This window comes from Palaemon carinicauda, chromosome 20, assembly GCF_036898095.1.
Source record: "Palaemon carinicauda isolate YSFRI2023 chromosome 20, ASM3689809v2, whole genome shotgun sequence".
NCBI lineage: Eukaryota > Metazoa > Arthropoda > Malacostraca > Decapoda > Palaemonidae > Palaemon > Palaemon carinicauda.
Genome location: NC_090744.1, coordinates 20,071,339 through 20,087,419, shown reverse-complemented (window position 1 = coordinate 20,087,419; position 16,081 = coordinate 20,071,339). Strand labels below are relative to the sequence as shown.

Here is a 16,081-nt window from a genome sequence, read left to right as displayed (position 1 = left end):
CCTTTTAGCTCGGGAAAGTTTCCTAACTGCTGATTGGTCGGAAGTATTTTTGTCCGACCAATCAGCTATTAGGAAAATTTTCCGAGATAAAAGGGCACCCCTGCGAGTCGGTTCAAAACTGCCTCACTAAAGAGAATTGACTATAGTTATATTATCAGGTGATATCTTATGTTGCCAAGACTACCGACCATCTCACATGTTTAAATATTATTTCTATAAACCTGATGTTCATATTGCTTCTCTTTGGAAACTTTGATTTATGGTCATTTACCCTAATTTAAGAATATATAAAAAAGAAACCATTTTCTTCCCAATTGGCTCATGCCTGTAGTTAAGTAATGCTACACCTAGCAGTAAGTAGTAAGAAATGAATCTGTTGTATACCAGACATTCTTTGTCTTTTCAGCTACTACTGCTAGAAAGTTATTAGGTCCTTTGACTGGCCAAGCAGTAGTACATTGGATCCCTTTCTGGTTATGGTACATTTTCCCTTTGCCTACACTTACACCAAATAGTCTAGCCTATTCTTTACATATTCCCCTCTTTCCTCATACACCTGACAACACTTAATATAAATGAAAAATTCTCCTTAACTCAAAGGATTAACTACTGTACTGTAATTGTTCAGGGGCTACTTTCCACATGGTAAAGATAGAAGAGACACTTTAGCTATGGTAAGCAGCTCTTCTAGGAGAAGGACGCTCCAAAATCCAACCATTGTTTTGGCTAGTGTCATAGCCTCTCTACTATTGTCTATCATTGTTTTGGGTTAGAGTTCTCATGCTTGAGGGTATACTCAGACACTGCTATCTGTTTACTTATTTCCTTTCTTACTGGGCTATTTTCCCTGTTGGAGCCCTTGGTCTTATAGCGTCTTGCTTTTCTAACTAAAGTTCTAGCTTACTGGAGCTAGTAATAATAGTTGTCAAAAGTTGTCTATAGATATTTGAGAGCCTTTGACCTCCTATTGCCTTTCCTACTCTGTCTAGAAATTTTCGGCTCTGGGGCTTGGGCATTCTGAAGGAGTTTCATTTGTGATGGGAATGTGTGGCTCAGCTAACAACTCAGCAATTTGTTTGAAGGTGTTGTCGAGTAGGAATAAGAGTACAGAAAGACCTCAACTTTACAAACGTAATAGGGTACAAGAAGCTGTTTGTAAGTTTAATTCTATTAAATTTTGGACTAGGGTAGACTTAACTCATATGCCTACAATTTTCAGCTGCAAAAATCAATAAATAGTTCAGTTTAGTATTGCAAATTTCATCTTGCTAACTGCATTAAATTATATGATATTGCTTTTATTACAGTATTTTATTATTAACCTTCGATACAGTATCTCAGATTTATAATTTCAGTTGGATTTGTATTTGTATCTCTGAAGGTTTGTAAATTGAGGACCGTCTGTATGTCATCAGGTTTTCATGACATGATCTTCTTTGACCTTTAGATTGTTTTTGCCCTAAAGAACCAGGCCTCTGGGTTGTGTGTTAAAAGAGGCAGCCGTTGTGATTTCGTCAGGAGAGTTGTTGATGTCAAGCATCTTTGGTCATTCTGAGGTCAGGATTTGTACAGAAACGCTGATTGGTAAAAACTAATTTATTTACAAAACATGTGACAGATAACCACTAACTGTGAGCTGAAAAATAGCTGGAAGTATTCAAGTGGAAAATGGTACAGTACTAAACCAGAACAAAGAGTTTAACCAATTAGTATCAATAATAACAGTGGAGGGCATGAGTGAAAGAAGCATGGCAAATATGGAAAGAATTGACTAGAGTTGTTATAGACAAGAAAATACCTTAAAGACTCAAAATGAAGATCTAGAAGACTTATCAGGCCCATACTATTACATGGGGTAAATACTTGGGCACGAGGAAAGAGGAAGGACTGTTAGTAAAGAACTTCTATGAGGACAGTGAGATGGATTGCAGAAATATCACTACTGGAGAGGGAGAGTCAATATATAAGAATGTATGTTATATATCATAGAAAAGATAAGGATAGGAAAGCTCGTCTGAGATACTATGACCCATGTTATGAGAAGGGTGGAGATTAACCCAATCAAGAAAGTTGAAGAACATGCAGGTGACATGGAGGAGGAGTTGTGGCATCAGCAAAGGTTGGATAGATGTGATGCCTGGTGAGGAGGAATGTGGGTGGGTTGGAACTCGGGGAAGAAGATGCGAGGAATAGAAATAGATGGAGAAAGTTGACTCGAGCAGCCAACCCTGCAATTCATTGGTATTAATAAGGTTGAAATAAGGAAAAGTTACATAAAAAAGGTACACAATTATAATCCAGGTGTTTCTTGACACCTGATATATGCTGTAAATATCTTTTGACTTGAGTAAAATTGTCTGATACATTATACAATTTTACAATATTCCTGAGGTAAACAAGAAAAGCTTCATCATAATCTTGTTTTAAAAACTAGTTTTCATGACGTCCTCAGGAACTAATTCCGGAAATACAAAAAGCTTCATCATAATCTTGCTGTAGGAAATATTCTAAATGACGTCCACAGAAACTCATGTTTTGCTGTACAGTACACTATCTCACTGCGAGCGCTTGCTAGTCGATTTTACAAGACCTTGAACTGTAGTTTTCAAATATTAACTGAAGTAGTGAAGGATAGGCTGGTAGAAATACATTCTATTATCTGGAAATAGAGGGGTAGGCATTTAAGATGGATGAAAAATTATCAAATACAATTACTATATTTCAAGTTAATTTTCTGAATTGTCTTCCCCTATCTCTTATGGTGTTATTTTCAATTGTAGAAAAAGGGAAATTTAATTATTTTTATGAATTTCACTTGATGTTCACATTGCTTCCTTTGAGCTAGCTAAATTGAGATGTTTATCCTGTAATTTAGATTTTCTCATTTTCTTTCACTGTAATAGCAATACCCCTCTAGTGGAGCACTGTGTTTATATTGCTGTGCAGAGCAGTTATAGCCCTTGGGCTAGCCAAACAATAACAGCCATTATTAGTCTTATTATTTCTAGTTGCATCAGTCTGTAATTTTTAATGATAGACATCGATGTGAGCAAGCTCCGAGGAGGAAGCCAAATGAACCTTACCCGAGTAAAGAAATAATTTTATTATGGAAATTCTATTTATTGAAGTAATAACAATATTGAAAGCCAACCCCAAGTCCTTAATATTGTCATCAGTGTTCTTGGTAGAGGGGCATTAAGTGAGGACTGAGGTTGGTAATGAAGGTCTTAACATGGTTACCATCCAAATCTTGGCCCGCTGCTATATTCTTTGGGATTTTTTCAAGGATCTCCTACTGGTATCTCATAGCCATTCATCTTTTTTTTTAGGGTCTCATCAGCTCAGATCCTCACATTGAAGGAGCTATTCAATCTATATAAAAAAGGAATGTAATTTTTAATATGAAATTTTTTTTAATCATTAAAAGAAAATTATTTTTCTTTACAAAAATTAGAAATATTTAAAGGAAAATTTTTAATCATTGTTTCAGATAATTTTTCTTTACAAAAATTTAAAATATATAAAAGAAATTTATTTTCAAAACTTCTAATTTTAATTCTCAGATAATGATCCCATTATTCTGTCACAGCTGTCCTTATAATGCAGGAATTAGGCATTTAACCAATGGGGATTGATGAGAGAATATACTCATGGAACTGTTGCTGACTTACTGGAAGCCTTTGATTCCCATTTCTTTATTTCCTAAGAGTGTCATTCATATATACATATTAAAATGGTTATTTTAAATATTTAACTTAGCCGGTGAATATATAGCTGCAACTCTGTTGCTCGACAGACAAACTCTACGGAAAAAACTCGCCAGCGATCGCTACACAGGTTGCGGGTGTGCCCAACAGCGCCATCTGTCGACCAGATACCCAGCTCTTATGTAAACAAAGACTCAATTTTCTCTCTGTCGACGTGTCGACAAGACGTACTTTACTCGCTGTTGCTAAACTGGAGTTTTTCACATCATATTGGTGAAGTACTATATTCTGGTTTTGAGCTTTCGCAATGCAGGTGTTTTATCTTCATCTTAAATCTTGAACTCGTTTTGGATAGATTTTATTATGGTGACAAAGAGAGTATGGACTTTCTTTCACTTTTAAATGGCCGACCCTTCCCTTAGACGGAAGTGTGTTTAGGCTTTTAGTAATTATCTTATCACGTTATAAATTATTTATAGATTTTCCTCTATATATTTTATATCTCTCCGCCTTTATTAGGCCTCTTCGATTAACTTTCCATTTATTATAAACATATAAAAATAAATTTTAATGTTTTGTTTATATGCGACCTTTCCTGAGAGTAGGCGGTCCTAACTTGGAAACCGAAGTTAATCAACGTTGAGCCCTTTATATCATAAATAGCTTTTAAAGAGCTAAGGATTTAAAACTTTTTAAATGTAATATTTTATGAAAGAATTTCTTTGATAGTCTTCGTACTGTTTTCAAAGATGAACTAACGTTTAGTTTATTTATGCTACGCAGTTGTTGACGTTCAGGACGTTCAACATGCGCTCTATCGTTACGATAGAGAGAGAGTGTATCACGGTTTCACTTTGCAGTAAGAGTAAATCGATTCTGACGTTTTGTTCATTCTTTCTTAGCTTAAATGTTTTAAATTCTATTTTAAAGGAACTTTTTATTTGAAAAACCTTTCAGTTTTTTCCTTTAGTCAAATAACATGTTTTTTTGACGAAATATAATTGGGCTCTTCTCTTAGGTGCGAAATCAAGAGAGAAAGAGAGAGAGAGATAGAGACGGAGGGAGAGAGAGGAGAGAAAACGTTCCGTTCAAGCGGGTAACGTTGTTCTCGAGTTACTCTCGTCCCTAGTCTCTGTACGGGGAGGAAGGATAAAATGTTTTTAGTTTTTTTTTTTTTTTATTCTCGTCCCCAGGCTATGTGCGGTGAGAGATCGAAAACGTAGTTTATATGAACTAGTGTTTAGTCTCTTTCCCAGCCACTGAATTTTTTATCTTAAAATATGTTTTCTGTTTTTTGCTGGTATAAATGAGCTTGCATTATACGACTGATTTCGCAATTACTACCTTTTAATGAAGGGTAGAATTGCGTGTTTCAGGTAGAAATCAGTAAAAGTTTCGATTTCAGTGAAATAAGTGCAAAACAAAATCGAAGTGATAAAGTGATATGCGCAAAGTGTTACAGTGTTGCGTCCGAGGGTTCGTCTGTTCGTGCCTGTCGTTCACCTTGTCCGGGACCTCTTGCAAGCTCCCAAGCCCAGGGGAGAAGTAATGTCGAACGACTTATGGGTTCGAGAGGCCTTGATCAACGAACAGACGTTTCCCTCTATGGTATCGGGTGTATCTTACCAAGATCTCCCCTACCATAAGACGAGAGAGACGTTTTTTTCTCCTCGTCATCCGAAGGCTTTTCGCATAAGAAACCTGTCACAAGGTTTCGAAGCCCTTAAGCGAAAGTCAGTCCTTTCAGGACAGGTCCAGCGTCCTGGTTACAGCCATTAGGACAGCTCTGACCCTATGCAGTCATCGGATAACTGCTCGCCGCCTAACAAAAGTGTAACACAGACTCCGAGAGTCTTTTTTGTTGGCAAAGTGTTGCGGTCACAGACGTTACCCTCGTCTCTTACCACAACCATTTCCGTTTATCCTTAATGGGTTGTATGGCAAGACATGCAGAATATGCTTGCCTCCCTTATGGAAGACTATTCTGCCGATTAGTCCGTTGAGTCTAGCCGTTTATCTCATCGATATCCTGGCTTTCAGCCAACCTAACGTTCCTTTGTGCTTACTGTTGACGTTGGCGTAGCTAAGTCACGTCAGTCAGGTTGTTTAGAACCACACTCGATGCGGTCTCGTGTGGATTTTCAGCCGCATTTGGACGTTAGGCCACTTGCTGATGCTCCTGTTGACGTTCAAGACGTTCGCTAACAATCGGAGTTGACTTGTTTTGACGCTGTGCGTCAACCTCCGCATTCTAGAGTTGTTTTGACTGCTCAGTCTAGGCAGTCAAAGCAGTCTCGAGTGGACGCTGTGCGTCCTCACGCACCTGTTGTGGTTGACAGTTTAGTTGTTGACAGTTCACAGACTGTCAAGCAGTTACATGACGTTGCGTTCTGGTCCGCTACTAATGCACCAGTGAGTGTGGACTCTGCTTGTAAAGCATTGCCACCACGGTAGGTCTCTCCTTTGCTTGAGACTCAGCTTTTATCGGACAAGGTTCCTGTAGATGAGGAAGTTGCTGTTCCCCCTCCTACTGATATTCCCTTGAGGACTCTGTCAGATGGAGAGGAGCCTAAAGCTGCTTAGCCCCCTATGGACTTTAATTAAATCATGATGATTTTTTTTAAGGATCTTTGTCCGGATCTTTTTGTAACTGCTGCTCCTCGTTCGCCTAAACGTCAGAGCTTACACTAGGCCTAGCTACTTCGAAGCCGTTGTTTTTAAGCTAGTGCTCTCTCGCTCTCCTAGAGAGCTTTACGTTGGCTAGGCGACTGGTTTATCACCAGGAGGAGTTTGGGGGATACAGCCTTTGCTTTCCCTTCTTTTAAACTGGCTTATAGAGCGAGAGTCTGATATGACACGAGAGAAGTTCTCGGCTTGGGAGTTCATGCCTCTGCCCAGATAGACTTCTCAAATCTCGTAGACTCTCCCTGGCGCCTGGCCAGGAGACGCTCCAAGTTTTTTACAGGTCAACTTCAAAGCTGTTTTCGAGCCTTTGAAGTTTTGCTGTACAATTATGTCATGCATAAACAAGGCTTTCAGGGATGGAAAGCGGTACCGCCTCAGTCGCTAACCCCGTCTGTTGCCGCACCTGCTCCCGTAGACCCTAAATGGGCTTTGCTTCAAGACATGCAGTCCAAGCTTGCGTCCTTGATAGAGGACTTTAATGCGGAGAAGGTTGCTGCCGAACCTTCTGGCCAACAACCTTCCAACCGGTCGGTTGTGCGCCCTGTTGACGCTGAGGTAACCTTCTCGCGTCTGCCAGTTGCGGTGGTTCCTCCACCGATGCCACCCAGTGTGGGTTGCCAGCCGCACGTTGACGTTAAGCGACGCTCGGAGGTGGTTGTTGACGTTCAGGACGTTCAACAACCAGCAGAGGTGACTTGTTTTGACGCAGTGCGTCAACCTCAGCAACCCGGTAGGGTGTTGACTGCACAACCCAGACGGTCTAGACAGTCTCGGGTTGACGCTGTGCTTCCTCGCGCACCCATGGTTGTTGACAGTTCACAGACTGTGCAGCAGTTCCATGATGTTGCGTCCGGCTCCGTCACGCATGCACCAGTGCGACCGGACTCAGCGAGCCAGACGTTGCCCACTCCGTTGCCGTTTCCTCATCAGTTTTCGGATGAGGAACCCTCTGATGAGGACGTTGCTGAACAACAAGACGATCAGCCCCCAGAATAGATCAAGCCCTGCTATCCATCTAGAAGATGCTGAAGAAGGAACGCTGCTCAGTCAGGCTGTGGATGAGTCTGGTAGGGACGCTGTCATCCGTGGAACAATTTGTGTCACTAGGAAGACTACACCTCCGTCCTCTTCAATACCATCTAGCTTTTCACTGGAAAAAGGACAAGACGCTAGAAGCGGTCTCGATCCCGGTTTCCGAAAAGATAAAGTCTTGTCTGACTTGGTGGAAGGACAATATCAACCTAAGAGAGGGTCTTCCCCTGGCTGTTCAGACTCCCAACCACGTTCTCTTCTCGGACGCATCGGACGTGGGCTGGGGCGCGACACTAGACGGTCGGGAATGCTCAGGACTGTGGAACTCGAGTCAGAGGAGCATGCATATCAACTGCAAGGAGCTGTTGGCAGTACATCTGGCCTTGAAAAGCTTCAAGTCTCTCCTTCGAGGCAAAGTGGTGGAAGTTAACTCGGACAACACCACGGCCTTGGCGTACATCTCCAAACAAGGAGGTACCCAATCACTGACGTTGTACGAGATCGCAAGGGACCTGCTCATCTGGTCAAAAGGTCAAGACATCTCCCTAGTAACGAGGTTCATCCAAGGCGACTTGAACGTCATAGCAGATTGTCTCAGTCGGAAAGGGCAAGTAATTCCAACCGAATGGACCCTCCACAAGGATGTGTGCAAGAGACTTTGGGCCACTTGGGGTAAACCATCCATAGATCTCTTTGCAACCTCACTGACCAAGAGGCTTCCAATCTATTGCTCTCCAGTCCCGGACCCAGCAGCAATACATATAGATGCTTTCCTCCTAGATTGGTCACATCTGGATCTCTACGCATTCCCACCGTTCAAGATTGTCAACAAGGTACTGCAGAAGTTCGCCTCTCACGAAGGGACAAGGTTGACGTTAGTTGCTTCCCTCTGGCCCGCGAGAGAATGGTTCACCGAGATACTTCGATGGTTAGTAGACGTTCCTAGTAGTCTTCCTCTAAGGGTAGACCTTCTACGTCAGCCACACGTAAAGAAGGTACTCCAAAGCCTCCACGCTCTTCGTCTGACTGCCTTCAGACTATCAAAAGACTCTCAAGAGCTAGAGGCTTTTCAAAGGAAGCAGCCAGTGCGATTGCTAGAGCAAGGAGAGCGTCTTCCATTAGAGTCTACCAATCGAAGTGGGAAGTCTTCCAAGACTGGTGCAAGTCAGTTTCTGTATCCTCGACCAGTACCTCTGTAGCTCAAATAGCTGATTTTCTCTTATACTTGAGAAAAGGACGATCCCTTTCAGCTCCCACTATCAAGGGCTACAGAAGCATGTTGGCATCGGTCTTCCGGCATAGAGGCTTAGATCTTTCCAAACATAAAGATCTGCAAGACCTCCTTAAGTCTTTTGAGACCACCAAGGAGCGTCGTTTGGCTACCCCTGGATGGAATTTAGACGTGGTACTAAGATTCTTCATGTCAGACAGGTTGGAGCCGTTACAATCAGCCTCCCTGAAAGATCTCACTCTTAACACTCTTTTCCTGGTATGCTTAGCCTCGGCTAAAAGAGTCAGTGAGATTCATGCCTTCAGCAAGAACATCGGATTTTCGTCGGAAAAAGCCACTTGTTCGCTGCAACTTGGTTTTCTAGCCAAAAATGAGCTGCCTTCTCGGCCTTGGCCTAAATCTTTCGATATTCCCAGCTTATCGGAGATCGTAGGCAATGAACTAGAAAGAGTCTTATGCCCTGTTAGAGCTCTTAAGTTCTATTTAAAGCGTACTAAACCTTTACGAGGCCAATCTGAAGCTTTATGGTGTTCAGTTAAGAAACCATCCTTGCCTATGTCAAAGAATGCTTGGTCAGACTTTATCAGATTGTTAATACGAGAAGCTCATTCACATCTGAGTGAGGAAGACCGAACTTTGCTTAAGGTGAAGACGCACGAAGTTAGAGCTGTACAGTAACAACTTCCGTGGCCTTTAAGCAAAATATATCTCTGCAAAGTATAATAGACGCAACCTATTGGAGAAGCAAGTCAGTGTTCGCGTCATTTTACTTGAAAGATGTCCAGTCTCTTTACGAGAACTGCTACACACTGGGACCATTCGTAGCAGCGAGTGCAGTAGTGGGTGAGGGCTCAACCACTACAATTCCCTAATTCCTTATCCTTTTAATCTGTCTCTTGAAATGTTGTTTTTTTATGGGTTGTCCGGAAGGCTAAGAAGCCTTTCGCATCCTGGTTGATTTGGCGGGTGGTCAAAGTCATTTCTTGAGAGCGCCTAGATTAGGGGTTTGATGAGGTCCTGTTGTATGGGTTGCAACCCTTGATACTTCAGCTCCTAGGGGTCGATCAGCATCCTAAGAGGATCGCGAGGCTCCGTAAGGAAGACGTACTTAAAAGGCAGAGTAATTGTTCAAGTCGACTTCCTTACCAGGTACCTATTTATTTTGTTTTTGTTATTTTGATAACTTCTAAAATGAAATAAAAAACTCTTAGCTCATAAAATGTAAACATATATTACTGGTCTCTACCCACCATCCTGGGTGTGAATCAGCTATATATTCACCGGCTAAGTTAAATATTTAAAAATGATATTTTAATTATAAAATAAATTTTTGAATATACTTACCCGGTGAATATATAAATTAAATGACCCTCCCTTCCTCCCCAATAGAGACGCAGTGGGACGAGGAGAAAATTGAGTCTTTGTTTACATAAGAGCTGGGTATCTGGTCGACAGATGGCGCTGTTGGGCACACCCGCAACCTGTGTAGCGATCGCTGGCGAGTTTTTTCCGTAGAGTTTGTCTGTCGAGCAACAGAGTTGCAGCTATATATTCACCGGGTAAGTATATTCAAAAATTTATTTTATAATTAAAATATCATATTTAATAATGAGTTTGTACTGAGAAGAAGAAAGTATTTTTCATTTTTTTTAATGTATGTTTTTTCCCGTTTGAATCTAGCATATGATCATATGTAATTTTATATCTTATTAAAATCCTGTCCTAAATTTGTAATTTTAGAGGTGAACCATGCTTCACTTTTATATTCATTGCATCATTGATATTGGTAGCAGCTGTATATTATTTAATAGATTTTAAAATTATGTGCATTCGTGTTTGTCAATTCACTTTTCATTAATTTACATTTTCACACGCCAGATGAATACGACGAGGGCACAGAGGGTCGAAACGAAGAGATATGCAATCAGGAGTGCTTCCAAAAATTCACAGCCGAAGTTTACAGGGAGGATAACTCCCTGGACGAAGTCTGTGCTCGTGTGGAGGACGTGGGACACTTGATGTATGCGGCTGTTTGTGCCATGATTCTCAGCGACATGAAGCAGCATAAATACGTCGACTATTTCACGGGTTCTGGAATTCAACGTCAAGAACCAAGAGTCACTAATGGTATTGCAACTTTGATGGTTTCTTTATCATAATTTTAATGGTTTTCATTTTTAAATATCAACCTTAATGATTAAACAAATTGCAAGCCCCCTATTTTTACCTATGCCTGATATTAGGTTAGGAAAAGACAAATTTGTACCCGATTAGGTGCTTGGTTAGCAATAATTAAGATTCTTAGGTTTTATTTAGAGAAATTTCCTTCATGCGACTGATCTTTATCATGATACTTTCATATCTTCTACATTAACCCCCTTCATTGTTAATATATAATCCCAATGCACTACAGCCATGAATCTCTCAGCATTTTGTTATTACAGCTCACCTAAATCTCAATCTTAATCAGTTCCCATGTCTGTGATGTTTGGAATTATTACATGCCTTATACATACTGTACAACCTTTTTTTATTGGTTTCTACATTAATAAAAACTTTCCTTTAATAGGAGTATGATTTCAGAGAAGTTGGGACTTGGCTGTTGAAACTTATAATGAGGTGTTGGTAGCTCCTGCCCAACAGTCCACTGAGCAACCACTTTCACTTCAGCCACCAAGCAGTACTGATGTACTCTGTATCTATATGCATTGGCTGCTTCAATCTTTCTTTTCTATCTTTTCAGATTTGTGTTTTCTGTTCTGCATTTGATGGATATCTCACATGCAGCTCTGCCACAATAAACCTGGCCAATTTTGCAACAAATTTATGAGCTTTGAGGATGTGTACCTCCATCTCTTTTCCCTTTTGTGCAAGAGGTATGACCATTTGCAAGCATCCCCCTGTGATGAGTGCAGATCATGGCCTCCTTTGTAGTGGTCTGAGTACAGTCGTAAGAGGAAAAAGTAATCTTTAGAGACTGATAGGCTACGGGAGCTTCCATATCCAAGCTGTTGCCTAAGAAGCTGATTAGCTCCTGCTTCTCAACTTCCGGTGCTCGAGCTGCTGCACCACTTTCAGCTTGCTGTACCACTTTCAGCTTGCTGTACCACTTTCAACTTGCTGCACCACTTTCAGCTTGCTGCAACACTTTCAGCTTCCTTTATATTCTTGTCTCTTTTCAGATCCCCATCCACTGGTTGTACCGTTAATACCCCTGCTTTGTTCTTGGGGTAGTACTAGTTTAAAGTCCTGTGCGTCAGCCAGGCTACTACTCCCCCAACATTTTAACCAAGTGTTCACACTCATCTCGGCTTTGGTGCACGCAACGGAATTCATCTTCTGAGGTACTTGGACAACTGGTTAATTCTGTCCTCCTTCTGGAGGTAGTTGGTTCATGATTGAGGCAGACTTCTTTCCTTTTTCCACGATCTGGTGATCATGATCAATTGGGAAAAATCCAGTCTCACTCCCTAGCAGAGGATGGAGACCTAGGAATGCTGATAGACGCAGCAGCGAGAGTCTTTCCATCAGATAACCATGTAATCAGATTTGGGGAGGTAGTTCAACCTTTTTTCACCGAACAAGAACTTCCGGCTCAACGATGGCATTGACTTCTTGGACACCTTGTTGTTGGAAAAGCGTGTTCCTCATGGGCATCTCCTGAAATGTCACTGGTCACCAAGCAGCAATTCCCCTTACTATCTTGTTCCAGTGGAATAGATAGATTTAGAATGGTGGCTAAATTACGAGAATCTCACCAAGGGAACTCCACTCGAGTGCACTCCTCCGGAGATACTGCTGTTCACAAACATATCCAAGGAACCCGAGAAACCGGACTTTCTCAGGCTGCTGGTCCAAGGAATAAAAGAGACTGTTCATAATCCTGTGGGAAATACAAGTAGCACTTTATTGTTGCAAGTTTTCCAACAGTGTCTGATGGGGCACTCTGTAGTGTTGCTCCGTGACATCTTAACCATAGTAGCTTATGTCAGCAAACAAGGTGGTACGATTTCACAGCACCCATGCGAGTTGCCAAAGTAGGCTCACACTTGGGCATTCAGCAACACAACAGATGTCAGCGAGGTTCATTGCAAGCAAGAGGAATGTGTTAGGCATAACACTCAGTCACCAGGGACAGATCATAGGAGTGGAATGCTCTTCATCCTCTAGTAGAAGAAAGACTTCTTGCTGTATGGAGATCGCTATGATTGATTGATTTATGGCCCGAAGCCAAACACCGGAGCCTCAAGGCCATTCAGCGCATATCGTCGTCGGCGCCCACTCGTGTCCGAGTATTGGGTTCTGTCGTTAGCCATCAGCCTCCTGTCTGTGGGGTGGGTGCTTATGCCTGATGTGGCTGTTAAGTCCTAGTCTGTGGTGGAAGAGTCGCGGACAGTGTTCACAAGGGAGGGTAGGTGGTGGGCGGGGCTGTTCTAATCGCTCTCTCCTTCTCCTCCTAGCCTCCTCATTTTGTCTCCTCCTCTCCTCGAAGTCCACGGTGCCATGGTGTACTGTACTCCTCCAGGTTTTCCTGGTCCTGGCTGCTTCTTCCCATGAGGAAGGATCGATGTCAGTTAGAGCCAGGGTGCGCTTTAGTTGATCTTTATAGCGCATTTTCGGGGCTCCTCGTGGTCTGGTGCCCTGGGTCAGTTCTCCGTAGAATATTTTCTTTGGGAGCCTAGATGGATCCATCCTATGCACGTGTCCTATCCAGCGGAGGCGGTGGTGGATGATGGTGGCCTCCACGCTGGTCAGCGAGGCACGTTCTAAGACTTCAATGTTGGTGGTGTGGCTCTCCCAGGGGATTTTCAAGATCTGCCTCAGTTTCATTTGTTGGAAGCGTTCTAGGATTTTAATATCGTTTCTATATAGCGTCCATGTTTCACATGCATACAGGAGCGTGGAGAGGACTACTGCCCTGAACACCATTATTTTGGTGGTCATTGTCAGTGCGTGGTTGTTAAATACGCGGCAGTTGAGTCGGCCAAAGGCGGAGTGGGCTACCCTGATCCTGTTCTCCACGTCCTTTTTGCTTGTGGGAGCTGATGTTAGGATGCTCCCTAGGTAGGAAAACTGGTCCACCTGTTCTAACGGTTGGTCATTCACTGTGGTATTGAAGTTGGGGAGCATCAGTCCTGGTGGATGTTGGACGAGGGTCTTGGTTTTGTCTGAGTTGACTTGCATCCCAAAACGTTCGTAGGCAGAGTTGTATGCATCAGCTAACGACTGCAGGTCCTCTGCCGTCTGACCTGGGGTGGCATTGTCGTCAGCATACTGCAGTTCTCGCACTGCACACAAGGTGGTCTTGGTTCTGGCGCGGAGTCTAGCGAGGTTGAAAGCGCCTCCATCCATGCGGAAACGTAGGTCGACTGAGGGTGTGTCTGGGGGAATCTCGTTGAGCATTGCTGCGGTGTATAGCGAGAAACACGTCGGGGCAGAACACAGCCCTGCTTCAGGCCGCCGTTGATGGGGAATGGGTCTGAAAGAGAGTTCTGGTGGCAGACTCTCCCAACCATTCCGTCATGGAGGGCACGCACCAGCTTGACAAAATCGGGTGGGCAGCCATATCTTTTGAGGACAGCCCACATGGCAGGTCGAGGTACTTTGTCGAAGGCCTTTTTCAAATCCCAGAAGATGAACATTATGGGCTGTTGTTGTTCGAGGCTCTTCTCTTGTAGTTGTCGCGCACAGAAGATCATGTCTATGGTCCCGCGGGAAGGTCGAAAGCCGCACTGGGACTCTGGCAGGACGTCTTCTGCGAGAATAAGGAGGCGGTCAAGGAGAATTCGAGCGAAAATCTTACTCGCGATGCTTAGTAGTGATATTCCCCGGTAGTTGTTACAGTTCTCCCTGTCTCCCTTCTTGAAGATGGTAATGATGTTTGCATCGCGGAAGTCACTGGGGGGGGGGTCTTGGTCTCCCATATTTTCAGTATAAGGAGCATCAAACGGTTCCTCAAGCCGGGACCACCGTGAGTGAGGAGCTCCAACGGGATGTTGTCTGGCCCTGGGGCTTTGCCGGGCTTCATGCGCTGCAGGGCCTTGTTGAAGTCATGGATGGAGGGTGGTAGTGCCATCCAGTGACGGACGGGATGCTGCGGGGTCATTCGCAGGAGATCGTCTGGGGTGTCTGCTTGGTCATTGAAGAGGTTCTCAAAGTGAGACCTCCACCTGGCCAGGATGCCCTCGCTGTCGGTGATGGTCGTGGCCCCATCCGCGTCCTTCAGGCTGCCCACTGATGACCGTGTGGGACCGAATATTTCTTTTGTTGCTGCATAGAAGTTGCGCAGGTCACGTTGGTCAGCGAAACTCTGTATTTCTGCAGCTTTTCTTTGCCACCAGGTGTTCTGGGCTTCATGGATACCTCTTTGGCAACCAGCTTCAGCTACCTTGTGAGCACATTTGTTAGCTGCTGTTGGTTGGTTTTCCACAGTCAGGCGTGCTTGTCGTTTGGTTTCAATGAGAAGAGAGATGGTAGCATTATTCTCATCAAACCAATCCTGCCGTTTCTTGGTGGTGTAGCCTAGTGTTTCCTCCGCGGCACGGGCCATGGCGTTTCTGAGGGTGGTCCAGTGGTGCTCGACAGTGGCCTGACCCACAGGGTCTGCGAGGTATTGTTCGCAGGCCTCCTTGTAGTTCTGTGCCACCTGTGGGTTGCGGAGCTTACTACAATCGAAGCGTTGGTGTGGTACGCTGTCAGGTGCCCTTCTGGGTGGTCGTAGGGTCGTCACGGAGAGTCGGGAGATGAGGAGTCTGTGGTCCGTCCAGCAGTCGTCCGCTCCGGGCATGGATCGGGTGATGCGGACGTCTCCTCGGTCTCTGGCTCTGGTCAGGACGTAGTCCAGGGTGTGCCAGTGTTTAGACCGTGGGTGTCTCCATGTGGTCTTTTGTCGCTTTGGTAACTGGAAGATGGTGTTGGTTACCACAAGTTGGTGTTCTGCACACAGACCCAGTAGGAGTTGGCCATTGGCGTTGCAATTTCCAATGCCATGGCGGCCGATGATTCCCTCCCACAGGCGATGGTCTTTGCCTACTCGGGCATTAAAGTCGCCAAGCACAACGAGCTTGTCATTGGCGGGCACTGCCTGGATGGTGCGGTCGAGCTGGGTGTAGAAGGCAGCTTTGTTATCATCGGTTGAGGTCATAGTCGGGGCGTAGACAGAGATCAGGGTGAGATGTCTGTCCCGCGTGATGGGGATGCGGACAGTCATCAGGCGCTCACTGATGGCCTTGGGAGCGAGGTTGTGCTGCTGCACTAGCTGGGAACGGATGGCGAAGCCGACACCGTGGATGCGAGGCTCCTCTAGGGCCTTGCCTTTCCAGAAGATGGTGTAGCCTGTTCCAGCTTCCCTGATGTTGCCCTCTTCGGATAGTCTGGTCTCGCTAAGAGCCGCCACATCAACATTGAAGCGGGCTAGCTCCTTGCA

General features: G+C 44.0%; 1 protein-coding gene and 1 long non-coding RNA gene across 4 annotated transcripts in view; one reads left to right on the top strand and one right to left on the bottom strand.

Moving 5' to 3' along the window:
* Positions 1 to 16,081, top strand: part of LOC137660191 (divergent protein kinase domain 2A-like) — a 99,038-nt gene that overhangs the window by 61,643 nt on the left and 21,314 nt on the right. Inside the window, exon 8 of the mRNA XM_068394899.1 lies at positions 10,534 to 10,782. Coding sequence (XP_068251000.1) covers positions 10,534 to 10,782 — 249 coding nt within the window. The remainder of the gene's footprint in view (positions 1 to 10,533; positions 10,783 to 16,081) is intronic.
* Positions 1,579 to 16,081, bottom strand: part of LOC137660193 (uncharacterized) — an 86,349-nt gene continuing 71,846 nt past the window's right edge. The window contains exons 3-4 of one of the 3 annotated variants that reach the window (XR_011047652.1): positions 10,519 to 10,746; positions 1,579 to 2,659 (exon numbers count right to left, since the gene is read on the bottom strand). This is a non-coding gene — a long non-coding RNA (uncharacterized lncRNA). Of the gene's footprint in view, positions 2,660 to 2,686; positions 3,373 to 10,518; positions 10,747 to 16,081 lie in introns of those variants that run through there. The other 2 variants (XR_011047653.1, XR_011047654.1) reach the window with 2 other exon arrangements.